We start from the raw sequence: 23,787 nt of genomic DNA, 5'->3' as shown, positions 1-23,787 counted from the left end.
AAGCCGTGATTCCTTTAACAAATATAATAATGATAATAATAATAATAATAATAATAATAATAATAATAATAATAATAATAATAATAATAATAATAATAACCATCATATTGTCAATGTTTCTCTAAATAATTTTTATTTAATTAAATTTGATAATGACCAAACTGTGATAGTTTTTTTTTCTTCATATAATATTTTCAAAAGATTTATTGTGCACAATTATCAACGGTGACTGACATCTATCAAATAGTAATACATAATTTATTAATGATAGTATATAAATAATTATGCCGTTTTCTTAATTGATTCATTTTTATTTAGTTTATTTCATGAGTGTAAATGTAACTGACAATTGGCAATTTTAAAAATTTTTGAATAAATAAATAAAGTGTAAATAGAACTAAAATTTAAAAATTGCGTATTTAAATATTTAAAAAATTAGTACGCGCATTTTTTTAAATTTCATTATTTTAATTGATGAATTTGTTTATTTAAAATTTATAAGTTGTCTCATGTCTGCTACATTCACACTCATTTTATTTCAGCCTTCTAATTAAGTATATGACTTGTTCGCTTTTTTTATTTCGAACATTTAATTTAATAACTAATTATTAAAAGATAATGTGATAAATTTAAATGTTTACAATACAAATATTGAATATATTAATAAATTTTTAAATTCACAACATAATAATAATAATAATTATTAATGTATTTCAAATACTCAGGCGATGTAATTTAAAATAAAATAAAATTGTCTTGCAAATACTTAATAAAAATATTTCATATTATCATTATTCTTTTATATTATTATTATTTAAAAGACATTTATTTTAAATATGACATGTAATTGCTGTTTGAACAGCTAATATTATTGATTGATAAATAGTCTGACATTTAATTGCATATTCTAGTAATTTTGTGTCCAACAAAAAAAACTATCAAACAATAAAAGTTTATCGCGTTATAAACGCTCATCCAATAAGTAAATATATAGATATATATGTACACAATTAATATATTTACACTACCACGAAACCCATACCAGTTGATTAATAAACTTTAATCGAATTTTCTTTGGTCTCACGTATTACAAGTCAAATTATTAATCAACTTGAGTACATCAACATTTACCATTTACATTTTACGTCCTTACAATATTAATTATAATAATTATCTACAGTTAATAAAGAATCTAATGACTAAAATTTAATTACTACATGCTTCTATCTTTCTTTACTTTATCTACAAACTAGACATTTATGGCAAATAAAAAAAAAATTCAAAATTTTTTTTTCATTACGTCTTTTTTGTAGTTATATAAATAATTTCTAATAATACTTTTTTTTATGCAATACATCTATAGATTTATATATTAATTAAAATTATTTTTTGTTCATTTAACGGCCAATATTTTTATATATTTTTTTAGTTTATATTTAAAAGCCAACTTTGAATTATTTTTCTTTTCTTTTCTCAACTTTTTTTTTGGTAGTTTTTTTATTTTTCATTCCAAAAATATTTATCGAACTAATCATTATATTTTATTTATTTAAATAGAAATGAAGATAATCATGTGTATATATATTTATATATTTTTTTTATCATTGATTGATAAGTTAAATAATTAAAATTATAAATATATATGAGTCATATATTTATGTATATCACATTTAATATAACTCTGAACTCTGTATCAGAGTAGAGAGAAAAAAAATTGATAAAAGCAGATAACTGTTGTGTATTTAAACAAAAAAAAAGGATCCAGTGATTTAAATTTACAAGTATTTAACAAGCAGCTGACTGTTAGTCTTGCAGCATATGCACAAAACTTATTGGGAACATTCCCCGTCGATCAGGCGCCCTTTCCAATGCCCCCTCCATCCAGTTATCATCATCCGTATTCTCGTTGATGACGATGATAACTTCTCCCTCACGAAATGACAGTTCGTCTTCGTTATCAGCATCGCAATCATAAAGCGCTCGGCATCGACGCAATCCATTTAAACTTGATGTCATTGGCTGTTTGAAATATAAATAAGATTTGAATATTATTATCGTTAATCAATAAACTTGTATACATTTAATTAAATTTTTTTTTTTTTAGCATTAAAATTTTGTTCTACAGATACTTGTGACAATTATTGTGACAACCTTGCGATAATTATGCAGTTTAATTCTGCACTTTATTTAAAACAACAAACTCATGCTTAGTATGTAGAAATTTTTTTGTAGCAAAAGTCATTAATTTTTGTATTAATTATTTAATTTCACGGATCTACTTATCTATGATTTTAAAACATGTTCTTTTGTTTTTATTTTTTTTTTTAATTTTATTTACTCACTTGTAGATTAAATTTATACTCAATCAATTAGTGGCATATAGATTTATTTAAAAATATGAATATTTTTTTTAAAATGCATTTTTCAGGATATAATTATTCAATTTTTTACTGATTAGGTGGATTTATTTTTAAGTCTGATTTTCTTTTGTATTAAATTTTTACTCCAATAAAAATTCGAGAGACTGTCTTCGTTATTTTGCTGTATATTCATTTACTTTTATTCATTAAAAGAATACTTTGTCAATAGTTATATGCATAAAAATAAAATTCAACTATTCTAAAATTTAGACAGTAAAAAAACACTTTTAGATGCAAATAAGATAAAAGACCTAGTATCCGATCAGGGAACTAGTACTTGATCACTTCATGTATTCGTACATCTATATTTAGTAAACAGATATACAAATACATGAGTGATCAGGTACTAGTTCTTTGATCGGGTACTGGGTCTTCTACCTTAAATGAATTTACTTGAAAAATGAGTTATTAAATTAAGTAAAAATTTATTTTTGCCAAATGTAAAAGGACCTACTTATTAGTTGACCAGGGATCAGTAATCGATCACTTAATGTATTTGTTATCTATATTGTATATTTCAATTGAAAAAACATACAGTGATCGGGTAAAAGTTTCTGATCGTCCATTAGATCTTATCGTTTTAGCTCAATTCTCAAAATTTTTTTTTGATTCAATAAAATGCTTCTCTGCCAATATAATAATAACATAATTACTTGCACCTGTTATTATTTTTGGGTATAAAAAAGTTTCAAACGTTTTAATGGAATATTAATATAATACTGAAATTAGCTGACGTCTACTAATTTTTCGATTTTTGTAAAAACGATAAATTAAAAAAAAAGAAAATTATTTCAAAAAATTGCCTTTATAGTTTTTTAAATTCTCTACATGTACATATTTTTAGTTTTTTTAATTGAATTGTTGAAAAAAAAAAAACTTCTAATTGTCTAATAACTTCAGGATCATATATAAATTTATATTAATATATTTAAATACCTGCAATAAAATAAAATTATAATTACTTTTTTATGAATTCATGAATGAGTAAAAATTAAAAAAAAAAATTTTTAAGAACATGTTTCAAAAAAAATGTGTAGAATTGCGAAATTATTTAATTAAAAATTTTTTACAAAAATTAACTAAAAAATAAAAATTTTAAAGTAATTTTCAAATTTTTATTTTTAAACTGAAAAAAAACAGCTTAAAAATTTAATTATTAATTTATTTAATAGTTTTTAAACTTTTTTTTATGACATGAAGTATTTAATAAATTATTGAGCAGTGATTACAGTAATTAAGATTATTTGAGTATAAAAAAAAATGATATATGATTATAATATTTCTGAAAATGCAAATGAATAATGAGTGATTGATTACACATAGATGCAATTCACAAATGGCCATGCGGATAGGGTGCCGTGCAAAATGTTTACCAGATTCAAATTGGGGAGCAAAGATGAGGGCTCCTCGGCGTAGCTTTCAAGTCTGGATCGGTCCCTTCGCTGTACCAACAATGGTTAATAACAAACCATAAACCCACTATAATATACATATGAGATCTCCAAATAAAAAGCATGCTGCCTTTATAAACATAATTTCCAATATTTCCCTCATTTCTTCCTCAAATCACTTAATAATCAAATTTTTTTAATTATTCTCAGCACAACTTAAATATTTTATATAATTTAAGCAATCAATTTTTTTTTTTCTACATAAAATTAATCTTTGGGTAACGATATGATTTATGAAATGATAATGATCGATGACAAATATTTCTACGATAAATTTATAAATAATGATGATGTTATTTATGTTAATAATAAAATATGATTATTTAATTCAATTATTATAAAATGTGACTTCAATCTTTGAATTATGGTTTATTTTATTAGTATGAAATGTTAAAAGTGCTCAAGCATAGTAAATTGTGGTTAATTGTTATTTATAGATAATTAAATATAAATAAATTAACGCAATAAAAAAATCTACGTGGCGTTTGTTAGTTAATGATTTTACTTTACGTTCTACAGGTAATAAAAAAAAGAAAAATATGAAATGAAATGAAATAAAAAAAAAACAATGAAAATTTTCATTATTAGGTTTTATCCCAGCCACCTTAATGAATTCATAATATTTAAATAAAAATAATAATAACTTAAAAACAAATTAAGAGAAATCAAAGACGATACCTTCCACATTTTTAATTTAACCAATGAACGAGCTGTAATAACTGTATTAAAATTTTATTAATTAATTTAAAAAAAAAAATTGAGCACTGACCAAAAAAAAAGACAATGGAATTATAATTTTTCTAGAATATTGATTTAAAAAACAAATTACTTACAGTTGTTCAAAGTCGCCTGTTTAATCAAATTTTTTGAATAAATTTCAGTAAAATCTTAATATAAAGATTATAATTGGAAATTTTAGATTTATAAGTTAAAATTTAATTGGAAATTTTAGTTAAACAGATGAGGTAGAAGATCCATTACCCGCTCACTTGTAATTGGAGTATAATTAAGCTACTCAATATAAATTAAATCAAATCAAAAATATAAGGTAAATCAAATGAAAAATTCTTTTTTTTTATAGTTATTTTCAGTAGTTTTACGTATCATTGAGTGTACCCATAGTCGCTCACTTAAAGTTGTGATGTCTCATTACTCGACCGACACATGGACCTATACTCGCTCAAAGACAATATCAATTACATAACATATAGTTATAACAATTATTTTAAAAAATTTAATCTAACGAACGAACATTAAAGTAAACAACATTGGTAGGCTGAGCGCGATTTTAAAAACAGTCACTTAATTTAAATTGATAATTGATAATAAATTGAAAAAAATCCAACGCAGATTGATGAGTACCTTCACATCAATTACTTAGCCAATTTAAGACAAGTTAACGACATTTCGTTCTTCTACAAGGTAATCAATGGGTAGACTCCCCAGAAATACTTGAACAGTTTGAATTTATCTGCCCCAAAACGGGCCTACGACATAGCCGGCTACTAAATACTGCAAAATCCTCCAAAACCTATGTCCGTTTTGGGCCTATCAACAGAATATCTAACTCGGTCAATGCTATCTGTTCGGATGTGAACTTCTTTGGTTGTCCCTACCCATCCTTCCGGACGTCTGTCAAAAAGCTGGTACTGGAATACAACCACTAACTACGAACCCCTCCACGTGCAATCTTTTTGTCTTTATTATCTTAGTGTAGCTATATTACAATCCATCGCTTAAAGCGTTATTTCGCCTGTTATTCCCTTTTCATACTATATGTAAATTGTTATTGTATATTGCCGATTGGCGTTAAATAAATTAAAAAAAAAAAAATTATAAATACTCTTTATATGTCCTATTCTATTACATTTAGATTCACAAATAATTATTTATCAATGATAATTTTTTTGATAAAAATTATAAAAAACGCATTAGTCAATTGAAGTGAGCGACTAATGATACTGATCGGGCTTATGGACTTTCACCTTAATTTTAAACTGTGATAAATTTTTTTTTTCAAATCTATATCTTAGCAAAATTATAACTGTGTTGTCCTTTTTTTAATAATTGCTTTAATTTTATTCTTTTTTAATTGATTGATAAAATTTTCGTACAGTTCTGACAGTTGATAGTCATTGGAAATTTTAAAAAGTTGGGGATACTGTCTAAGATTGCCTTTTAAAAAAGGAAAAAAAAAACTATCTAAAGCTTACCTTCCGGGGTGGAGGTACAGGATTACCTATTCCATGCTCAGAACACATTGAACTAAGGGATTCACTGCTACGACCATTACTTAATCTTGCAGAGCTACCGGCGGAAGGCGCAGGCGGTGGTGGATTCCTTGGTCTTTGTAACGTCGATGAATTTGATTTATCCATGGCTGTATAAGAAAAAAATGATGTAATATTAATCATAAAAAAAATCTCTGAAATTGAAATAATAATAAATATGTGGAGGAAAAAAATTGTGGTAATACATAATATGAAATATAAAAGAGGAAAACAAGATGTAAGAGTAAAGCACATACTGTGGCTGGCTGATGAATCACCGCTGGGTGATCTTTTGTGATGCAGACTATTCAGAGTATTCAATGAATGTGGCAGACTATGCAATGTGTTACCCGCAAGAATGGGCTCGCTGGTGGTTCTACTGTGCGAGGAGCACGCTAAAGTTGCTGATGACGGTAAAGTTCCATAATGAGCTGTCAGCATTGTCCCGCCGTTTCCAGGTGGTGGAGGTGGTGCTACACGTTTCTTTAGCGACCCATGAATATTCACCAGACTATACTCTGGTGGTCCCATTGGACTGGGAACTGTTAATAATTTTAAATAAAAATTGGTTATGTCATAAATATTTATTTAAGGGCATTCTCAGACAGTGTCCCCCACTTTTTAAAAATATGCTATAACTTTCAACTGTCATAAGTGTATTAAAATTTTAATAACTAATTTTAAAAAATTGAAACTTTAATTTTAAAAAAAGACACCGTAGTTGCAATTTTGCCGAGATATAGAATTTTTAAAAAATTCCTTACAGTTGTTATCGATTAGGAGTTAAACAAAATTTGTTGAGTAAATTTTATCCCACAAAATTTTTAAATTGGAATTATAAAATTGACATAACGATTTTACTGAAATTTATTTTCGGAATTTCGTTCAACCCCCAACTGTAAGTAATTTTTTCTCAATGTATACCTTAGCGAAATTATCCTTTTTTAAATTAATGCTTTAATTGTTTTTAATTAATTGATCAAATTTTGATACTCTTATGACAGGCAAAAGTCATTGAAAATTTTTAAAAAGTGGGGAACACTGTCTGTGAATTGCCTTTAGGGGTAACGTCAACCGATTTTCAATTCAATTTAATTCACAGACGAACACTGTAAACCTAAAATAGAGTCTTTAGCGTTTTCTAAAACCTTAACAGACGGCCAAAAGTTCTAATTCGTCTCCAAGAAAAATTGTTTTAAAATTCTCATTTACTCTACGAATGTATCACAAATAGTCTCGTTTATTTTTCTGGGTGTGAGAAAGAAGTCCGGTGGTGTTTCCCCTTAAAAACATAATTTATATTAAATAAACTAACCTACGACTGGTTTCCTTGACTGCGGAGGTGGTGGTGGAGGCATTTGCTGTCTACTTGTCATAGAATTTGGCGATGAGCCACTTTGCAGACTGTCACAAGTGCTGCTTCTACTTCGAAGTGTTATCGGTGAATCTCCTGGACCAGATCCACCGCCACCGGCATAAGAAGGTGGCCTACTACGTGACTTTTTTTCAGGTGTTAAACATCCATTCTAAAGATACAAGTTTTTAATTTTTATGTAATCCATTTTCCTTTCAAAATAATTAAAACCTAAAGTATATTTCAACGTACTCGATCTTCAATTATTGTTTCATCATCAGAAAAGTCAGTCGATCCCTCATCGTGTGATAAATTCCAGTCAATATTGACGTTATCAAACAACGTTTTTTGTCGTTGCAATGCATGGCTTAGCTGCAATAACAAAACAAAAAAAAACATATTTATAGACTTTAGTGTGCTATAGAAAATCAATATTAATTATTAAAGAGTTTCAATAAAAAAAATATTTTTTTTATTCCTTTTGTCAGAATTTATTTTTAATGAATTACCAATTCTTTACAAGTTGGATGACCCATTTCCTGGGCAATATCCAACGGAGTCTTTTCTTGTTTGTTTCGTAGAGTTGGATCTGCGCCAGCGCGTAACAACAATTTCATAGCTTCCGCTCGATCATGCCTTGCAGAAAGATGTAGTGCCGTTTCACCCTCACTTGTAACTTTGTCTATATTACCCGTCGGCATATTTTGAATTAAAAAATCAACGATGTGAAGGCAATTACCCCCTATTTCACGTAAAATTGATAAATGCAAAGCCGTCTCCCCAATATCCTGAATTATTTTTAATTAAATAACATTAATATTTTTAATAATACGATGCCAATTTTCAAAATCAATAATTTTAATTACTTACTGAAGTAGGTAATGGAGCTGCCAGGTCAACCTTTTCACCATAAACTTGTAGTAAATGCTGGAGATCTTTATTGTTAACAGCATGCTCAAGATCAGACAATAGATCTCGTTCATCTTCACAAGTCCTCAATACGTATTTTTTATCGACATATTTAGCTCTTATGAATTCATATCTCTCCTCCCTGTATATATGTAAAATACAATACAATAATATATGTATATAGATTTATTAAAAGTAGTAAAACTATTTCTACTGTTACTTACATTGTGGACGTTGGAGTTGGCTTGTGATGATGATTTAAAGTTGCCTCCATAACTTCGTTGAAGGCTTGGTTGGTCATAAAACGTGCAAGTAACAATTGTGATGTACCAACATTGTCTAAAGTTAACGATTGTATCCTCGATATATGTACACCCAGATCACGATGAATGCCGCTACACTCAATACAAACTATTATACCAAAGTTTGTTGACAGCCACGTTGCATCTATACAATTAGACAGTTCATTAATATTAGACTGATTCAAAAGTACGACTATTTTTTTGTCTCGAAACCCCATATTAAATAATTGCAGGGAGATGAAAGAAGATGCCTGTTAAAAAATGAGCTCTTAATATTAATATTCAGAGGTCGCTCATTGCAATTTTCTATTTCCCATTGAAATAATATAAAAAAAATTTTAAGTTTGGAATTTTATACCGCAGCAATGGCTCATTGTACAGATAAGCTCAGGATAAAGTTTCGTAGGGAATTAAACGCTCTCCAAGAAAAGTCTCATCACTTTTTTATAAATTCATCTGTTCAAAAGTTATTGGAACTTGAAGTTAAATTTATAGTAAATTTCGAGATCTTTTTACTTTTCTGGCAAAACTATCAGACTTATCACAAAATGTTATAGGACATTTTTTGTAGACAATTTTATTCCTTGCAAATTATCTCTGATAAAGTTTTTTTTTAAATTCCGCATTGTTTTTAAGGGCTACCCCCCTTTACATCTCAGAAATAACATCTCGAGACAATAATATCTCAACAATAAAATTTTAGACAAAAATATCTCGGTCCAAAAATATCTCAGACATAAATGTCTCGTTGCAAAAATATCTTTGACAAATTGTTCTTCCTATCATTATCGGAAATAGGCTAACAAAAACGCGCGTAATCGTATTGCGCCTTTTTAACAAGATTTGAACGTATTTTTACTCGAAAACAGTCTAAAACGTGCGTTCAAGGAAGTTAAACATCAAATAATGCATATATCATATTGAAATTAATATAGCGTGCTAGTCATCATATAGTCGAGTCTGTAAAAAAATTACAAACAATACAATATTTCTGTTCATTATACCGGCATAATAAAATTATAAAAAAATATATTTTTAATGTGGGGGGCTTCGCCTCTGGACCCCAGCTACCCTTTTTTACATCTGAGAAATAAGATCTCGAGATAATAATGTCTTAACAATAACATCTCAGACATAAATGCTAATTCTGGAGATCATACTAGCTGAGAAAAAAAAATAATTGAGATATTTTTATACAGAGACTTTTTTGTTCGAGACATATTATTAACAAAGATAAGATTGATGAGATATTATTTCAGAGATATTATTGCTAGAGATATTATCGGGGGTCACCGTTTTCAAGTTATTTTCATTTTAATTTCGAGCTCTTGAAAGAATTCCGTGAGAGCTCCAATAACTTTTGAACAGGTGAATTCATCAAAAAGTAATAAGAGACTTTTCTTGTAGAGCCCTTAACTCCCTATGAAATTATATCCTGAGCTTATCTGTACAATGAGCCATTGCTGAGGTATAAAATTCCAAACTTGAAATTTTTTTTTCCCATGTTATTTAAATAAGAAATAGAAAATTGCGATGAGCGACCTCTAAATGTTGATAGTAAGAGCTCATCTTTGAACAGGCATATATACATATATGTGTCTACGGATGTATAAAATAATTAAAAATTTGAATAAAATAAATTACCATTTTGTGATGAACAATCACAGCACTTATCATTGCCATCTAATCTTAGAACACATCGTATAATGGCTTGCTGAAGTTCAACAAGACTAGGATTACCCTGACCAGCTTCAGCTTTTCCACTAGCATCAAAAGCTTTTAATAAAGCTCGTTCTTTACAATTAACGAGTACTGACATCCATGCACGTTGATCAGCTTCATCTTCTGCTTGAAAATGATACGTTCTACTGTCTAATAAAAAAAATTTATCAATTATTAATTAAATTAATTAGTTGTCCGTAGTGTTACTGCAAAAAAATTAAAATGAAACTTACAGCTAATGAGATCAAAACCACGCTTATCATCGGGTACCAATTTAATCTGGCAAGTTAATAAATTAACTCTTGTAGGTGGTTTATTTTCATCGGCATGACAAATATCAAGATAACCTTCAGCTTGAACAGCGCAACGACGTTTTTGCCAAACACGTCGCATTTTACCCTCACTTTTTTTTAACAGATGGCCGGAACGAGTGACTCCGTGCTGCTTATCGCCCTGCAGCTGATGAAGCGAATATCCCACGCTGGCGTTTGCATTCAACTGTTAAATTGTTTCACCATACATTCAAATTATTTTAATTTAAATTTAAACATTAAAGTTTAAAAACTTATACATAAATTCAAGTATAATAATAAATATTTAAATATCTAAGTATAATTTAAAAGTACACAGAGTAATAAAATAAATAAAAAACAAACTAACTTCCTTATCACAACCGGAACTCCTCAAGAGACTTCTCAACTCAGTTAAACGTCTTCTTTCTTCATCTTGAGTTTGTCTTATCTTTTGTAACTTAACACTCAAATCCGCAATGTAGGATCCAAAATGTTCAATTGTCTTCAAACCATCTTGAAAATAATTTGTTTGCGCATGATAATACTCAACAAGATGTTGCAGCAATTCTATCCCTTTTTTAGTTTTTATTTCATTAACTTTTATTAAATATTCACACATCTGCAATTGAAATAAACGCCGCTCTTTTTCCATTTCATCAGCAATCTCCGCTGGTGTTACTTCCGATCTAATAAGACCGGCTTCCTTAGCATGCTGTTTTTTTTCTTTTTCTATTTTTGCGTACTTGGCCTCATAGTCTTTCCAGGCTTTTTCAAATGGCCTCTTCAGGTCGCCCTTGACACCCCGCAGGTCGCCCTTCAGCACTGAATCCAGTGGAAACATTACAATATTATTTATATTCTGCATCTGTAAAATAATTTATTTTTACTATTAATATTAATATATAATATATTTATTTATTTATTTATTATTATGGTGAAAGTTATTATAGAGAAGGAAGAAGAAATTGAAGGTAAGCATGAAGATGAAAGTGATTCAGGATTTAAGGTGGGGTTTTCGCGGATGAGTTGTACCGAGGGGAATATCTTATAAGGAAGGAATCACATCACAGCGTCTTGATGTCTAGTCTTATAAGTTGATGAGACAGACTATATATATTTATAGACGTTATATATAGTCTATATTAATCTATATTAATCTATAGACGGTTAGTACTTATTCTCATACTCAAATCTATAACCCTCGATCCTTTGTCTAGCCCTCTCGACAGTACGATGACTCATATAGCTGCTGTATGATGTTAGTAGTTTGCTTGCTTACATAAATGGATAGGAAAGAGAAAGGACCAGATATTAGATAGATATATATGGGTAGAAAGAAAGAGAGGCATTAAAAAAAAAGAAAAAGTTGAGGACCACTATAGACATATATGTATATGGTTTTGTATGGTCTTCCCCTCTAAAGCTAGATGCTCTCGAGCATGATTCCCCCTTGGATGTTTTACTTGCCGAAACGTGTATAGTACTACGATCGACGAGTAAAAGTTGAATGTGCTTCTGATAAAAGTTGTCAGTAAAGAGTATACTTGAAAAAAAAAAAAAAAAGAAAAATCAATTATGCTGACAACTTGATTTTATTATTTTTTAAACTTGATAAAAAAAATTCATGTTTTATCAGGGGAATATAAAATTTAAAAATAAAATAAATTGGAAGTCAACTTGAGACGATAATTGAATTATTGTGCTGAGAAAAAAAAACTTTTGTAAAAACAATATTTTTTTGAGTAATAAATCGATAAATTATTTCATCATCAATTTCATATATAACGCGAGGAATCATTTTCTTGACAGAAGAAAATCAAAATTTATTTACTCTACTGCAAAAAAAAAAATCAAAATATCATGTACCTGAAGATTGGAAAATTTTTCGCAAAACGAAATGAAATGTAAAAAATTCACTAGGTCTAGATTTCAACAAATGTTGGAAAATCCAAAAGTGCACACCTCAATCGCTCAATTTATTTTTAATCATTACTTTTATTATTATATAATATTAATATATTTTTTTTTGTTATGAACTTTTATTCAACTTACAAATTATCAATTTGATTTTTTTATTTTTATTTCTTATTTTCAGTTTAATATTTTTTTACTAACATTTTTTTCTAAATATCCCGCCTTGTTTTGTCTTAAATGTCGCTTTTTTTTTCAAACATATTGATACGCTAGTGCTGGCACCAGTAGTTGATAGAGAGAAACAATGAAAAAAATAATAACAACAGTAAAAATAGCAGCTAAATTTTTCACGAAGAATCAGTTTTCACGTTTTTTATTAATTACACCAAAACAAAAAGGATTCAGATAGTAATTTTTGAAAGGGTTCTTGTGATCAGAAATACACAGATAATAAAAAAAAAAATAAGTCGATAAGTCTTGTTTTTCTAAAGTTATCGTGTTTAGACGAGTCCGAACACCATAATTGACGCACTGAGGGCTTCGGACTAAATCATTTTTTTTAAATTAATCACATCATTAATCAAATATGGATTGCATTGAAAAATGTTCCTTAATAAATTTCCTTTAAAATGGTATATATCATTAACAACTTTGGTGTACTATAAAGAAAGTAGAGAGGATTTAAAGTCCGTGAAAGGGCCGAGAGTGAGAGAGTGACAGTAAAGCACACCTAACGCTTTCGCGATTGAGGTGTGCAATACAGTAAAGGACAAATTTTTCAAGATCGATTTTTTAATATTTTTATTTCCAGTGGAGTCTTGTGAACATGATTCAATTATATATAAAAAATTTTATTTTTGTCAGTGACTGTGTTTTGAAATTGGGCAGCCGTAAATTTATGAAATGTTTCACATAAGTACTAGTATGCCAGCAGAAATTTGCAGCCACCCCCAATTACCCCTCAATTTATCTTACATATATTTTTTCATTTTCGTTGCGCGAAAAGCTTACCGATCTTCAGGTACATGAAATATCTTTATAGACTTGGGTTTTTTCGATTAAGAAAATCATTTTGAATGAAATCTTGAAATCTTTGCACCAAAAGCATACATATCAGATTGAAAATTTTCAATAGCATAATTTCTTGTGGTAAAAATATACAGGTGGACAATAAAATAGTAAATAAAAAAATAAATAAATAAAAATTATGACGCGTGGCAAACGTGTCGAGGATGTTACACAACGCACAGCGACTAATAAGGCAAACACATCGAGACAGGATGAATTTGCACCAGGCGACTAATGAGTAATACCAATGAGCCTGAGGGCCGGCCTTCGAGACTTGTATTGCATTAATTGATCTATCACACAATTGAAACAATCATCAAATTATCAAGCTTTAGAAATGTCATCATAATTTATATTCATTATCATCATCAACTATCAACTCCATAATCCAGAGTTCATAGGCATCGTAGTTAAAATCTTTGAGTAATTGTGTACAATAAATAAAATAAAATAGTATTTACGCTTACAAGAGTCTTCATCAAGGCGCTGAGCTCCTTGGTAACAACAGCAAATTTGAAGAAAGCTGCACCAATATCATGCTCTTGTTCCTTGAGTGCAGCATCTCCTAATTTTTCTAGGGCTCTGCCCAAATATATCTCATTGTCCACGTGTGCTGTAAATTAAAAAAATTAATTTTATTATTATTATTGATTTATAATACATAAATTATTGGTAAATGTAGTGCAAGCAAGAGGTCATCGACTACATTTAGTCCTTGTGTTTAAAGGCATTGAGCTAGACTAATGTAAGAAATAAGAGGCGCCAGAGAAATCGATTCCGTCTACCATTGCTGACTGCTGGCTTTCTCAATACACTTTGTACCTCGTGTACAATATTCTTGTTGCTATATTAGTACACCACTATTATTATAAAATGTACATAAGCTTTATTAAAGTCGAGAACATTATGATGAGACTTGGCGCGTGACCCGTGTCAAGTTCTCTCTTTAAGAAAACGCCTATCATAAAGTACTAAGGTTTCCATTCTACTCTCAGTACTAAACCGTCTTCAGTTTCTATTTAACTTTATTTTTTTTTTTTTAGCTTTCTTACCATTTCCGGAGTTGTGAATAGCTTTGATCGCCTTCTTCAGCTTCGTCAAACCCTCACGATCAAAGTCCAGGGTCTGTAATAAAAATTCAAAAAATATAATAGTAATAACAACAACAATAATAAATGAATTGAAATATTGTTCGGTCATTAATCAACACATATGTAATATTTTACACAAGGTCATTATAATAAAAATTAAATAAATGCGAATTGTCATTAAAAACTCACTGAACGATAAATACGTCGCACTGTTTTCTTGTTCATCAATTATTATTTGAAACTATTATTACATAAATTAGTTTATAAATGAATAGTAATAATAATAATAATAATAATGATAACAATAGTAGACAATTAGTTAATGTATTAATGAAAGAGTTAATGATATACTGACAGTAGATTTACCGCAGACGAAAGTTCAAAGGCAATCATTGTTTTATTTTAATACTGGCCCGAATCTAAAGCTATTAATTGGCTTACAATCATACTAATCATCAAGGACAAAAAAAAACGACTAGTGTATAATAATAAATATAAATAGTCATACATTTTGTTTATTTTTTTTCGCTTACTCAATTGCACTTTAAATTCTAATTTTTATCTTACCCTCATACAAATAGAAGCAGTACATAATTTAATTGCAATCGTTTACCATAAGTGTTAATTGGTGAATTACAACCGGAAGTAATTTCAGGCACGTGGGGCAGGTGAATACTTTTACGATAGCATTGCAGTACTGTCCAACCAAACAAATCCAACCCCTCATGAATTTATTCTTTATATATATTTATATAATAATAATTATTATTATTATCACACAAAACATGTACACTTACATTTTCATTCAATGGTGACTCACACGCCTTCATACCAATTTATCCATCTTATTTTTTTTTTTTAATAAAGTAAAAAAATTTTATCGTTTTTAAATCAGCATTCCGGTTTTTCCATACCATCGCTCGTTTATATACTTATTATATACATTACATTAAATACATACATACATAAGACACTGACCTAAGACAAAGAAGAGGAGGAAAGAAAGAGGAAAAAGTTGTTTTTGTTGTTTTCCAATTAATCGGGAGCTTTCGGCATCTTCTGTCTCTTACTCAGCGTAATCGAGACAAATTATTCTTAAAAAATATGTAATTTTTTCCAAGTCTAGTTAGCAACAGCCAGTACTGGAACTTTTATTATCTTCTGCGATGTCGGGTGTAAAATCCAATTAATTTCAAGTGATAAATAATTTTTTTTTTTTTTTTTTAAATAAAAAATTTAATTTTTATCCCTAGTAATTACTGCAAAAAAAGACTTAATTGGTATTTTAAGTGACAATTGCAATTAAAATGTTGACAATTAAAAAAATTGAATTGAGAATTTAATGAATAATAATTGTAAGAGAGAAAAGTATAATGAAGTAGGCGAAGAAAAAGAAGAAACAGGTGATCCAGGTGTAAACGATGAAGAACGGAAGAAACCGAATAAATCCGAGGCTGTGAATATAAACCCTGGCACAACAAACCAGCAACAGCACAGTGAGTGGAAGGAATTCCTGGAGCTTCGTCCTTGGTAGGTCGTTTATATTGCAACGGTTACGTGCTGTAATTTACAAAGAACATGCTCACGAGAAATTCACCATCAAGTTGTTGTGTTGTTGTTGTTACTTGTTGTATGTCCGAGTTGCGTCTGTAATGTCTACTTCTTCTTTACGACTTTTTTTTTCATTTTATTTATTACTATTTATTTTTACTTGTTTGCTGTGTACTCATATCACTAGATATATATATATATATATATATATATATATATATATATATATATATATATATATATATCTTTAACTACAGACTACAGCAGATAAGATTATTACACATACACCCGGAAAAAAATGGGCTTAGGAAATTTATGAATTTTTATTATGCTGTCGACGAAACTTGAAACAGGAAGTTGAGTCGTCAAAAAATTATTATGCTGCACTGAAAAATATTATACATTTAAAACTTATCGATAAATTGTAAAGAATATTATTTGTCTAAATTAGGAATTATAGTAGAAAAAACATAAAATTTCCAGAGGCTTACAATAGCAATTGAAGTGCAGCATAATAATTTTTTAACATCTCAACTTTCTGTTTCAAGTTTGGCCCACAGCATAATAAAAATTCATATATTTTTTGCTTCCATTTTTGATTTTTTTAAAACGATAAATTATAGAAAAAAAAAAACATTTAAAAAAATTGCGCCTTTAATTTTTTAAATCTTCTACATGTGCATATTTTTAGTTTTTACTTTTTCTACTTGACTTTCGCAAAAAAAAATCCGAAAATTTTTAATTGTCTGTTAACCAGGATTATAAGTTTGAAGACAATTAACAATTTTTGGATTTTTTTTTTTACAAATCAATTATAAAAAAAAAAAAAACTAGAAATATGCACGTGTAGAAAATATAAAAAACTACAAATGCAATTTTTTAAACATATTTTTTTTTATAATTTATCGTTTTGAAAAAAATGCAATTATTAGGCGTCGGCTAACTTCCGTATCATTGTACATCTCAAAGAGAGAAGAGAATAATAATTTGCATGTCCTGATGAGTTTTTTTCTACCTTACCGCACCTTCTGATGATGATGGCTAACAACATGATAACTAATAAGGGTATTTTGTGCACGGGTGAGTGTAAAAGGGTGTAGATTGTAAAATAATATAATATGTATATAATAATATAAGATTTAATTCGTTTGACCTATTTCGAGGTGAGGGCACTCCCTTCGAGGTAGAAAGATCCACGCCCCCTGACCCCCATAGGACATTGATCCATCGTTTTTTTTCTATTTTATTTTTTTTTTCAATCATTTCTTTAGACATAATATACACACGCACTATTATTATATTTATTATATCGCGACTGCAGTTTATTCAAATGATTTTCTTACATTTTATTTATTATAAATTTTATTATTTTTTAAATTATTCATTCCGCCTTTTCGCTTCATATCACTTATTCCTATTTTCGTTCTATTCATTCTAATGTAATGTTATGTGTAATGTAATGCGTGACATACGTATTATATATAATAATATTACATTGTCTAAGAATAAGCCGTACATATTTTTCATTACGTTAGTCATCAGCTATTAATATATATATAAAATCCAGCTTTATGTCGTTTCGCTTTTGTATTTAAATATTTTCATCTTTACTGTAAAAAATTAGCGGAGTAAATCCGGAGTGAATGCGGATCTGATGACTGTTTATTTAATTAATACTTTTGGAGTAAAATTCACTCCAAAGCGGAGTTTAATTTAATATTTAAATTCCTAGTTAGAGTGAAATTCACTTCTAAAAAGCGTTAATTTTAATATTAAATCTCCGAATCGGAGTGAATGCGGATTCAAATGAAATCCAGATCACTTCGAAATCACTCCGCTGAAAAAACGAACTTCGAATAACGGAGTAAATTCGGATTGAATTAAAATCCATAATTACTCCAAATTCATTCCTAATTTTTTACAATGTACTTTTATGTCTGATCCATAAAATTATTTTCTTAGTATTCAAAGCCATTATTTACTTTTTTATCTATTAGTAATTGACTATTTTATTTTTAGAACTAAAAAAATTGAAAAAATTTTTTTTACATCAATCGTTCATGCGATAGACATTTTTTTATTGACGGATCAAACTCTTTTATTAGATTGATTAAAAAAAAAATTAGAGCAACAATTGATCTGAAAATATTCAATAATAGTAATAATAATTTGAGTAAATTTTTTATAATAAACCGGTTATATAAAATATAAAACATATAAAATAATATGAATATAAATAAAATATATGAGAATGTATTTTATAAGCACAAGTTGATTCTAAACTAGAAATTCAGACTTTTGCGAGACATCGGAGAATATAAACGTGGACTAGTTCTACAATAATATATATATATATATATATATATATATATATATATAAATATATATATATATATATATATATATATATATATATATATATATATATATATATATATATATATATATATATATATATATGTATACGGATATATCTACACTATTACATTGTATGAGAAATTTAACGACAGCTGTGGATTCTAAACTATCCCGAAAGCCCCTCGGACATATGAGTAAGAAAAAAAATATCACCCGGCCAACTCACAATAGAATCTCCCGCCAAATTCTTTTAATGGTATATATAAATTTTTTAATATATTATTTATCCGTTGTTTACGTTAAATTAAAATTTAATTATTCATGTAATTTATTTTTAAGGTCACTTGAAATGCGAGGAAAAAATTGTTTTTTTTTAAATATATCCGGTCCGGAAATATCACAAGATATGGAGAATGGACACCGCAAAATATCCGGACTTGCGTCCGGTATAACCTTTGGCACCACAGAAGATTCAATATCACTTCCTGACATGCAATCATTTACATTACAAAGTCGATTACAATCTTTAGATGTACCCGAAATTCTATAAGTAAAAATGTACATAATGCAATATTGATTTTTAATAAACATATGTACTGATTTTAACATTTCGTATGGAAACATGACTAAGGCCATTGGAAATGTCAGACGTCGAAACTGATATCATGACCAGCACTTTTTTTGTAGTACTGTACTTTTATAATCTTTTTTTATCGCTTGTAAGCTTTACGAAACTAATTATTGTAATTTTATTATTGATTATTAATTATTTAAATTTATGTTTAGTAAAGTAAAAGACCCAGTACTCAATCAGGGAACTAGTACCCGATCACTCATGTATTTTTATATCGATATTTACTAAATTTTACTAAAAATAAATATACAAATCCATGGAGTGGTCGAGTACTAGTTCCCTAATCGGGTACTAGGTCTTTTATCTTATCGTAAAAAAAATTAGATTACAAAATATCTATTGTTTTACTCTTTTTTTTTTTTAAGAAACCGTAGGAAAAAGTAAACAAATCAAAAAGATTTTTTGACGCAAAAAATTCAAATCGCCCTAAGAAAATTTTTGCATTATAAATTGAAAACAAAAATTTTCTTGAAACGAGAAAAAGTTGTCTTGGAGAAAGAAAAAATTTTTTGGGGCAAGAAATTTTTTTTAGTCCTAAAAAAATTTTTGTCTCCAATTCATAATGCAAAATAATTCTTGCATCAAGAAAATCTTTTTTTCTGTGTACAAATAACTCAAGAATTACAGAGGACTTGTGAGAGACGAGACACGATGCCGACATCTAGTAAATTACAAAGTAGCTGAATAACTTTTTAGAAATCTTGTTTCTAATAATTTTGATTACAAAATTTGTTCTGTCCATGTTAAGTATAATTATTAATTATAAATATAAAAACAAAGTGAATAACTATGATTTTTAAAAAAAATTTCTTTACGATGACGGAGTACTTGTTAGACAGGGGCGTGTGTTGGATGCCAGCAGCTCAACATTTAGAGGCTCGTCATCGTCATTGAAATTGTTGGGTCTTCAGCTGACCATTATTATATCTCATATTATAATCAGTACCATTACATGGACATAATAATTTCCGTGAAGATCCAGACACCGTGTAAGAGCAAAATAAAAAGTTAAGGAACCGCGATTAGGACAACACCGGATGTTAAATTTTCTTGTTCAATTCTTTCTCTATCGTTTCAATCGCCAGGTCATTGAAATTCAATTGAATAAAATAATAATAATAATAATTACATTCAAGTAAAAAAGTATAAAGTTTAATATTATGCTCTTTTATCACAGTAAACAAAAAAAATATCATGCCGTGAATCCTCTGTAATTCGATCGCTTATTTTTTTTTTCGTTTCATTTCTCTTTCTTCTTTTGTGTTTTTTTTTTTATTTCACAATTTCTTATACCCACTTTTTTATTATTATTATCATCTATCCCATTGTGTTTTTTTTTTGCTCATGTATCGCATTCCCGAACTGTTTTAAATTCTTTCCTAATTGTGCCGTTTATTTATTTAGCACAATAATAAATCTTAAAATAAAATAATTCTCTTAAGATAACAATAATTAAAATTAATAAAATACAAAATGATTAAAGTGATAAGATTTGATGCTAAATCGTTCACGTCAGAATATCAGTCTTTTGTCTGGCATCAAACTTCTTGTCTCTTGGCAAATAAAATTTAAAATATTGGCCATTAATAATAATATAAAAAAAAACTTACCTCTTCAAGTGCAGTTATAGTTTGTCTGCATTGTGGCATCCGCGATACAAATGTCGAAGTGGTTGGTGAATTATAATCCTCCCTCGTCTCCTCAACAAATTCACTAACCGCAATTAACCCAGGCATTTTAAATAAATTAATCCATATACTTTTACTAATATATAGATGTAAATAAACGATCACATTGATATTAATAAAAACAAAACTGTCACAATAGTATATGAGTTTGCGAATCACAGTCTAAGAAGAAGAAGGAGGAGGTGGAGGCTAGAACACACCTCTCGTTTTTTTTACGCCCCCGCTTTGCCACTCACTTTTTCTCTTGCGTAAAAAAACAAAACAAAATTAAAAATAAAATAACAAACTTGTAATAAAATATAATAATCCACTAATGTATAAATAATTACCCTGTTGATATATACACGTAAATATATATTTAATCCATCAGAGATTTATCACATTAACACTTAGTGTCTAGATGAAGCACATGCTTTGAGCATGAGCTCGTGATTATTTTCGTAACATCTTATTTACACTTAAGTAGTTAATTAAAAAACAAACAATTGTTTTAAATTTTAAATATTTATTTATATTGATGTTGATAATAATAAATATGATAATTATTATTTTAAATATACGTGTATATATTAAACTGTTGTCACACAAACTTATGACCGATGAATATGATGAATAGATGTTATGGAATTTTGTTTAAGGATCACAATGGATCCATCAACACAATTTATACTATACATTATTATTAGTGTGTATTGAATATGTATCAGTGTTTAGATTATTTTATATGAATTACTACAATTGATGACTAGTGGTTTTATTATTATAATATATTATAAATCTCACTGGTGATAGTGACTATTGTGTATGATAAAACCGACACTTGTGTGACTTGGTACTCAGTCGGTGCTAAGACAATTTTCAACTGTTTTCAATAGACAACACACACTACTGCATATTTATTACACACATACATACACTGAGCTGTAACGTATCGTAGCTTTCTGTAAACTATACCACGAAAGACTGCTACCAGCCTACCAGTCAGCTTTAGCTTCATGTCAGAGTCTGAGTCTTATTCTATACATGTAAACATCTAAATATATGTATGTATATTTTTCGTTGATATTGTCTTTGTGTTGTGTGGCGTTGCTGTTTCGATTTTTATTTGATGATGCGCATATTCCGCGTCTAGATGCCGCAATTTAGGCTGATAAGGAGGAAATTTGTTTGAAAGTTCGCGCCATCTTTGAACGACTTTGAAAGACAAATAGATATGAACAGATATCAAAAAAATTGATGGTAAAAAAGACTTCATTATGAAATGAGGAAGAGGAAATTAAATGATACTGATGTTAGTCGACGTCTAATTTTTGAATATTTTTTGAAATGATAAATTGGAAAAAAAAGTGTTTGAAAAAATTGCACTTATGGTTTTTCAAATTTTCTAGCTGTGCATATTTTTAGTTTTTCTTATTTTTGTAATTGATTTATTAAAAAATAAATCCAAAAATTGATAATTGCCTACTAACTTCTAGATCATAAAAAAATATGAGTGTGAATGTAGCTGACAAAAACTTTTTGAATTTTAGAATAAATTAATAAAATTTTATTAAAATAAAAATTTTAAAATGCGTACATATTTAGACATAAAAAATCCGTACGCGCATTTTTTTAAATTTCATTATTTTAATTGATTAATTTCAAATATATAAATTATCTCATGTCTGCTACATTCACACTCATAAAAAAATTTGTCTTAAGAATTTATCAAAACAAGATTTCAAAAAATTCTTCAAGTTCAATTTATGTAACCATGAAATCCTTTTTTTAAACTTTTATTTATCAACAGTAAAAGTGATTAATTAAATTATTAGAAGCTCGTGAAAGAAAATTTATTTATTATCGATAACAAGTATAATAAAAATGCCTGGTTTGAACACTACACTATTTGTAAACAAGTAGCTTTTTATTCAACGTTCTCTGCATTTTACATGCTTAATTATTACTGATAAATAAATAGTTCACAGTGATTTTAGAATTATATACATGTAATATTGCTCAAGTATATTTGCATAAGTACTTCATACTTCATCACTTCTGACTTAAATTTTTCATATAAACTATCAAAGAAATTAACTCCTACTTATTCCTCTGTGATGGTCTTGAAGAAGCTCCAATATCACTCTCAGAGCTTTTAGATCTTGAGGTACAAGAGCAATGTTTGAATAGATTTTGAATTACAAGCAGATCCATCTAAATTTCATTCATAAAAGTTAAATGATTACTGAATCTACTGAACAAAAAAAATATTCCAGTAATCACTTATTTTAATCTTGTCTTTTGGTAAACAAATATAAAAAATATTATGAGCATAATTAAAATATCTTTAATACGAGTGAGTGTGAATGTAGCAAACATCAAACAAATTTAAAATTATAAATAAATAGAATAAATAATTTAAAAAACAATATTTATAAAAATGCACTTATTAATTTCAAAGTTTTTTGAACGCGCATTTTTCAAAAATTTTATTTTATTAATGATTTACTCTATTTATTAATAATTTTAAATTTGTCTGATGTCTGCTACATTCACACTCATAAATACGACAGAATCATCTGTGATTTTTCTGCAAATTAAATAAATTTACTTAATCAATATTTGAAAGTAATCAATTTCAAAACACAGTAAGTGACAAATTTTTCGAAATCGATTTTTTAGTATTTTTAGTTCCAGTGGAGTCTTGTGAACATGATTCGATGCATATTTCAAAAATTTTATTTTTGTCAGTTACTGTGTTTTGAAATTGGGCAGCCGTGGTA

The 23,787-nt window shown here is 28.1% G+C and overlaps 1 protein-coding gene and 1 long non-coding RNA gene across 6 annotated transcripts; one reads left to right on the top strand and one right to left on the bottom strand.

The window, feature by feature from the left end:
* Positions 1–116: 116 nt before the first annotated feature.
* LOC130670327 (arfGAP with SH3 domain, ANK repeat and PH domain-containing protein) lies at positions 117–22,005 on the bottom strand. Of its 5 annotated transcripts, none has more exons than XM_057473691.1 (16): positions 21,355–22,005; positions 20,948–21,268; positions 14,756–14,828; positions 14,171–14,316; positions 11,089–11,586; positions 10,662–10,926; positions 10,351–10,578; positions 8,629–8,851; positions 8,366–8,546; positions 8,005–8,283; positions 7,748–7,867; positions 7,457–7,667; positions 6,399–6,683; positions 6,085–6,251; positions 3,794–3,862; positions 117–2,019 (listed from the first exon to the last, which is right to left on the bottom strand). In XM_057473691.1, the coding sequence occupies exons 2-16, from the start codon at positions 21,071–21,073 to the stop codon at positions 1,804–1,806; spliced, it is 3,087 nt and encodes a 1,028-aa protein (XP_057329674.1). In that variant the 5' UTR covers positions 21,074–21,268; positions 21,355–22,005; the 3' UTR covers positions 117–1,803. The 5 variants fall into 5 exon arrangements, with proteins under 5 accessions (XP_057329674.1, XP_057329675.1, XP_057329676.1 ...); XM_057473695.1 differs by having other exon boundaries at positions 1,885–2,019; positions 3,794–3,899; XM_057473692.1 differs by lacking the exon at positions 3,794–3,862 and having other exon boundaries at positions 21,355–22,004.
* Positions 16,300–19,513, top strand: LOC130670345 (uncharacterized). Its single transcript, XR_008990355.1, has 3 exons — positions 16,300–16,324; positions 18,856–18,959; positions 19,043–19,513. It is a non-coding gene; the product is annotated as an uncharacterized LOC130670345 (long non-coding RNA).
* Positions 22,006–23,787: the final 1,782 nt, after the last annotated feature.

Source organism: Microplitis mediator, chromosome 6 (assembly GCF_029852145.1).
Source record: "Microplitis mediator isolate UGA2020A chromosome 6, iyMicMedi2.1, whole genome shotgun sequence".
Classification (NCBI taxonomy): Eukaryota; Metazoa; Arthropoda; class Insecta; order Hymenoptera; family Braconidae; genus Microplitis; species Microplitis mediator.
The sequence above is the reverse complement of the archived record's forward strand: the minus strand, read 5'-3'. Positions and strand labels throughout refer to the sequence as shown.

What these genes read in the sequence shown, in the direction of transcription:
- LOC130670327 (XM_057473691.1), bottom strand. Translation starts at nt 21,073, where the DNA reads ATGCCTGGGTTAATTGCGGTTAGTGAATTTGTTGAGGAGACGAGGGAG. An exon ending in TGGTTTTGATCTCATTAGCT is followed by an intron (nt 10,579 to 10,661) that starts GTAAGTTTCATT and finishes TTTTTTTATTAG; the next exon opens with ACAGTAGAACGTATCATTTT. An exon ending in CAGCTCCATTACCTACTTCA is followed by an intron (nt 8,284 to 8,365) that starts GTAAGTAATTAA and finishes AAAATAATTCAG; the next exon opens with GATATTGGGGAGACGGCTTT.